A 6,547-nucleotide genomic window follows, 5' to 3' on the forward strand; every position below is an offset into this window, starting at 1 on the left:
TCAATTCATTCTATTATAAAATAAACATACCAAATCAAGTTTGAATATTTAATACTTTTATTACATTCAAAGTATTTATTGTAAAGTGATTGATTTTGATATAAAGTATTTACATTGTTGGCCAAAGAAAAAATAGGTTTACTAAGAGGGGAAGACACACAGACAGATCAGAGGTTTGCATGCACATAAAATAATCAAGTATGGAAAGTCTCAATTTCCAGTACAGGTTGTCTTGTTGATTAGCGAAGTGAAGGATCTTGGAGGATGGCAGTTGGGTTAGAGTAAACATTGGGCTTATTTACCACTGATCGCCGTAGTCTGAGCTTTAGGATAAGAGAAAAAAGCATGTTAATGGAAAAAATGGAAATGTACACTTATATCTTAAAATGTCATATGAGACGCCAGCTCTGACAGATCTCTTTTCGACCATTGTGTTGATGACATAATCAATACACTGTTTGAATCTGCAGCGAGATAAAATGTTAATCAATATGCACTTGGAAGAGGGAAATTATATTAGCAAGGAGCTCTGGATGAGCATCATAAAAAGCAATATACTGTAATCCCTTTGTAGAAAGGCTTACAGCAATAACACAATATGAGAATATATGGAAACATTATGAGCAGAACTGCATGGTAGATTATGCAAATGATTGGGTATCAGACCTTGTTATGGAGTTTGATGTTATTTAATTGAATATCTACATTTTCTCCCAAAATATGTAACTATAATCAATATAAAAATAAGGACGAGATTTCCCTTTTAGATACTAGAAATGTTCTCTTCAAAGATACAACTTCGTTCGGTGACAACAGACACACATGAAAGCTTTTAAATCTTGCAAGATATGTTCTCTCTGGATGTTCAGTTGGCACAGTTAGTGCTCTAGTTTTCTTCATTATTTTGGTGGGTTTTCTGCTTGAAAAAAGATTAGAAACCCAGTGTGATCAAACTAGACATGTGCTCTCTCACCTCGGTTCAGCGTCCTGGTTTGAATCACCTCCAAACAGCAGCCATGCCATTGCCTGCTCAGGGGCGGACCTCTTTCCATACCTGCAGAAAATAAAACAAAAAAAAAGGTTAGTTAATATTAGTTGGAGATTCACATTCATGTGGAACTGGTCTCTTCTCCAGCCAGCCATCAATAAGTCTGCGATTCACTGAGAGCTCTGATGTGACCCCATCAGCCCTGCTAAGAATTTCAACAATTGTACACTTTTTTTTTTTTTTCAGTCATCCAGTTTTGAAAAAAGTGAGTAAGCTGCACACACCCTGCTGAGCTTTTATTAGCAGTCTTCTCTCTCTTCTGGCTCTACGTTCCAATCACAAATCAGCAGAGCAATTATGTGAGAGAAAAGGAGTGTTTTCAAGTTCACATCTCAAGGTCCAGCCAGGCAAACACATTGAGGTCCTCAGACTTTGTCTTTCCAAGCGTCTTTCCAAAAATCAATGCCTGGGCACTGAAGAGTAAACCTGCCTTTGTTTGAGGGGTTACACAGGGAGTCATTTGAGTGTAATGGAAGATCCAGAGTTTTAATTACAGAAAAGAGTTTAACCTGATCTTCTATGACAGGAAAACTGTACACCCTCCAGTTTGTTGACCTGAACTGCCATTGATTTCACAATACTATAAATGCTTTTTAAGGACAATATCTAAATCCTTTAGGAAGACATTAGGATTTTAGAGACAAAAGTATATTTATAAGAGGATTTCAAGATGCAACAAAAACATTACATGCTTCTAACTGGTCTCCATTTAATAAACTCACCTGAGTAAAAATGCCCTTATAGGTGAGGTCTGGAACTCCCATGTGGCTTTACTTGCTAACTTGTCCTTGAGTTGGAGACTTAATCCCTCACATCAAGGAGAGGGAGACTGACTGTGTGACCCACTGCACAGCTTCAGTTAGTTGTCCTTTCTCACTTCTCAGGGTGACTTAAATGTTGACTGGAAAGTTAAGATTTCTGAAAATCTTCTCATGGCCATGAGGAGTTCAAAACTTACCAAACAATGTTCAATACACTCTGTTGATGTGCCCTTTGGAGCAGTAGTCCATGCATTATTTACATATATAACACAACCTCATCATTGTTAGTACGTATTTTCATGAATTCATTCATCTTGATAGTGTCTGTTGTGAGCTGAAAAGGAAATGTGACTCTGAGACTGAAGAAATGTATATGTCTGATATTTAAGAGTCAGTGTGATGTCTTCTTTCTAGCATTTTAGAGATGAACCGAAGTAGCCAGGAATTTGTGGGCTGTACCTTGTAGCAGAATATAAGCAACACTGTGAAGATGAAGACTTTGCCATTCTGCCACTTTACCAATGATTGTCAATGATTGTGAGATCTGGGTCAGCATGGGTCAGCGATGGTCTGCACTTTGTCAGCCATGTGTGTTGATTTTCTGTGTTGTCTGACCATGGCTGAATAAATCTAAGATGATCCACAGTCTGTTTCACGATTTCATCATTGTTCATCTACTATAGAAACAACCCCCACCTAACAGTGGCGTCAACGAACAGTCGGCAGAGATCACTTCAGACCCAGGTAAGCAATTCATCCTTTTTGCTTACCTGGAAGAAATGTTTCTTGTTAAAAGACCTGTTGGGGACTATTTCTATAGGATTTGGACAATTTAATATTATTGGATATATATGAGTACTGTAGTTGAAATAAATCACATGGTGTTGTATTTTTGGACTTTATGAAATTTAAAATCGATAATTAATGTTATTGTTATGTTGTCTATGTTTCACATGGTAATACTAACAAACTCATTAGAGGACTTTCTGCCTGTGACAGAGTTTATCTTTGGGGCTAGGATATCAATGTGCTATTTGTGAAATTCTATGAGGACATAGAATTACCTGCAGTTTGAACACTGGCAGGGCTGCAGAGGTTAGCGTGTAACATGTTATGTATTATTAAATCAGGGGATTTAGAGCAGCTAATACTTAGCTGTAGGGGTAGGCTTGCAGAACAAATGCATAGAAAATAGGCCTTTGAAATAGGCCTAATATGTGTTGCTGGTCAACTGTCTTGTTTTGTTTTGTCTAAAAGTCTCGAGCAATTGTCATTTTATTTTCCTACTGTCCAGAAAACTAAATTTATATGACTAAATTTGACAAATTCATAGAAAATTTTCAAAGAAAATGTATTCAACAGACTTGTTTTATCTTATGGTTTATACAAGGGTGCACTATATTTACTAACTTGTTGTGTGTGCATGGAGCTAATGAAGTTATTGTTAAATTATAAAATAAATAAAAATAGGAAAATAATAAACTCTTAAACAATAGGTAAAATAACTAACCATAAAAGTGATAACATGGGTACCACATTTCTAACTTTTAGCAGATTTATCTGTTAATAAATTGATCTAAGAGAGTAGATCCAGAGCAGATTAAGTTTTATAATGTAGAACTTTATTTGACTTGTTTAGAAGCATGGACTGATAATCACTATCCCATAGAAGGTAGCTTTAACAAACAGACATTGGATTAAGGTCCATAGTTTTAATAAATAACACTGTAGCAGCTGATCTTTTGTGGGATAGAGACTACATGTTATCTGTGTTTAAAGCATGGGATTCCAGTGACTTTATAACATAAACAAAGGATAGAAAGAAATATAGAACCAATATATATAAACTAATTCTACAGTTTTGTCGTAATGCACAACATGTCAGTAAACTAAGACATGTTAAACCCAAACATAGCTGTTAATGCATGACAAGATGATATTATGACATACTGTATATGACGAGCTGTTTGTATACTCTGCAATGACTGACACAGAGTCAAAGGCAGATACCTTTAATCATAATTTTTCTCCTACAATGGTTTATCTTTTTACTCACAGTATTAGAAATCAAAGCCTAGAGGATGGAATGTGTTATTGCATGGTTAGCAATGACAGGATTTTAAATCTTTAGAAAGATTAGGACTTTTTTTAATTGATCAAATATGCTAAGTATTTACTCTGTTTTGTTTCTGAGTGCTCTAAGCAGGTGGTAGATTCCACCAGCCGAGACCACTGTGCATTCATTCCAACCGGGTGGCCACTTCCTAGTTTGCAACTCGAAACCAATAGAAAGCAAACTACACTATGAAACAGCCACATGAATGCTTCAAGTAATCAGAACTAGTCAAGATTAAAGGACAACTGCAATAGATACTGTACAGTACATGCATCCAGAGTCTATGTGGCACCACAAACATTAGACACAACAACATCACATAACCACAATCTGAACGAGTGAGATATCGACAGACTGATCTTCATGAACAAACATGTTAGAAAGCTTCTCATTCTTAATCTTACAAAGATATGTGGAGCAATAGTACTACCACATTTTTCCATGGAATCTTAAAGATTTCTCTATTTTTTTGTTTGAATAAAAAAAAAAATTCTCCTGTTTTTTTTTTTTTGGGTAGACAGGAAAGTCAGAATTGTGTTTATTTCAAACATTAGGTGAGATTTCTTTCATTTCTAGTTAGCAGAGATTTTGTTATTTTGGAGCACCCTGAAGTCATTGCTTCAATTCTATTGATTATCTTTCTAAAATACATATCTGCTAAAACATTTTATCTATTGTTATGAAAAATAGCAAAAATAAAAAACAGAATAAAAAACATAAAAATAAGATGAATTAAAAAGTGTGGGATGTGACATAAAATATTTGATTTTGGTTTGATTTTACAGAATGTTTTAGATATCATTAAATACATTAAGTCTTGATTAATTAAACATACTCAAATGTTCTGTAAATTCACCACTGACAATATCTTTAGATTTCATTCTTTGAAACTGAACATGATCTGAGTTTCCAAATAGAACATTAAAGGTTTTCTACCTTTTCTGCTAAGTTTCGGTATCTTGTAAGCAAGTGTGTGACCTGTGATCTTTACCTATATTTTCTAACCACTCCTAAAACATTTTGATGTTATGTGGACAGTATTAAAACACACCTCAAACAGGGAAACTGTTAGTACGTATTTTCATGAATTCATTCATCTTGATAATTTTGTGGATATATTTTTAAATTGTGTAAACCATCTCAGAGTAATTCTTCTTCTAGGTTTGTAAAGCTGTAATACACATGTGTTAGAGACCTCATAACAGCAGAGTTATATTTGGTTTGAAGTGTCTGTTGTGAGCTGAAAAGGAAATGTGACTCTGAGACTGAAGAAATGTATATGTCTGATATTTAAGAATCAATGTGATATCTTCTTTCTAGCCTTTTAGAGATGAACCGAAGCAGCCAGGAATTTGTGGGCTGTACCTTGTAGCAGAATATAAGCAACACTGTGAAGATGAAGACTTTGCCATTCTGCCACTTTACCAATGATTGTCAATGATTGTGAGATCTGGGTCAGCATGGGTCAGCGATGGTCTGCACTTTGTCAGCCATGTGTGTTGAGTTTCTGTGTTGTCTGACCATGGCTGAATAAATCTAAGAAGATCCACAGTCTGTTTCACGATTTCATCATTGTTCATCTACTATAGAAACAACCCCCACCTAACAGTGCATGGTTACAAAAAAAAAACAAATTAGAACTAAGGTTTAATATCCCTGCATTACCTCTGTCTGGTGATGAGGTTGACATAGTGTCTGACAGCTGCGTGGTATTTGGCCCAGTCCTCCGGAGACGCGTTGTTGCCAGGACTCTCCGGTTTGGGAGGATAAGCGTCCGCAAAGCTGCTCAGACACACGAGCAGGCAGAGCACCAGCGCTGCGAGCATCATCCACGATCTCAGTAGGTTGGCCATCTAAGGACAATGACACAGACCAGGATGAAAGTTTGAGTCAACAAACATTTCTTAAAGCTAAAATACTACATGTTTTCCGTTCTATTTCACTTTTAGGCTACCCCAATAAACAAAACGCTCTTATCTAACTCCTCACATGGAAACACATTCCTGGATATAAAGTTAATGAGAAAATCATGTACAGATGATAAGTTATAAATCAAGGCAGGCTGCATTCAAGTAAAAGAAATTAAAAGTAGTACGACTTACTTTTTTTGACAGTTGTGTCGTGATGTGGTCTTGTGTAGTCACCCCGGTAGTCTCACTGCTCTCCTCTGGCTTCACACAGTTATATAGTGTCCGACCATGGGCTACCTGATGCGCACTGAGCAACACTTAACCACACCCCTCACTCCAGTGGAGGGGGGGTACCTTTAATCTTAAATAAATATGTAAATAAACAGTCAGCTAGAAATAGTTCCGTTTCAATATTTGACAAAACTCCGGGAGTTGATTTTGGTGCAGATGCAAAACAAATGACGCAGATATCCCTTTTTTATTTAGTGTAGTCAGTTGTTGTTTTTTGCCGTAGTTAAGATGCATTGAAGCTTAAACTTGCTGATTTATAAACGTACCTCTTATACACGATGTATAACTTGTTGTACATCAACATTGCATATTGAAAAGATGGGAAGAAGAAAAAACCTGCCGCATTGTCTTTGGTGGCTTTTCAGCACCACGAAAAGCGACAGGAGCCCATAAAATAGTCCATGCTATGTTTTATGGTTTC

The 6,547-nt window shown here is 36.2% G+C and overlaps 1 protein-coding gene across 1 annotated transcript; it reads right to left on the bottom strand.

Moving 5' to 3' along the window:
* Positions 1–39: 39 nt before the first annotated feature.
* Positions 40–6,179, bottom strand: pyyb (peptide YYb). The gene is made up of 4 exons (XM_020651395.3): positions 6,028–6,179; positions 5,591–5,778; positions 974–1,054; positions 40–323 (listed from the first exon to the last, which is right to left on the bottom strand). Exons 2-4 carry the CDS (start codon positions 5,776–5,778, stop codon positions 299–301), a joined length of 294 nt encoding a protein of 97 aa, XP_020507051.1. The 5' UTR covers positions 6,028–6,179; the 3' UTR covers positions 40–298.
* Between the last annotated feature and the right edge of the window lie 368 nt (positions 6,180–6,547).

The sequence above is a fragment of the Labrus bergylta genome, chromosome 21 (assembly GCF_963930695.1).
Source record: "Labrus bergylta chromosome 21, fLabBer1.1, whole genome shotgun sequence".
Taxonomy (NCBI): domain Eukaryota; kingdom Metazoa; phylum Chordata; class Actinopteri; order Labriformes; family Labridae; genus Labrus; species Labrus bergylta.

Bases quoted from the DNA above. Each gene is read 5' to 3' on its own strand.
- pyyb (XM_020651395.3), bottom strand. From the start codon at position 5,778: ATGGCCAACCTACTGAGATCGTGGATGATGCTCGCAGCGCTGGTGCTC. The intron at 1,055-5,590 runs GTAATGCAGGGA...TATTTTCTGCAG, and splicing joins AACCTCATCACCAGACAGAG to GTATGGAAAGAGGTCCGCCC. The intron at 324-973 runs GTGAGAGAGCAC...CTTATCCTAAAG, and splicing joins AACCAGGACGCTGAACCGAG to CTCAGACTACGGCGATCAGT.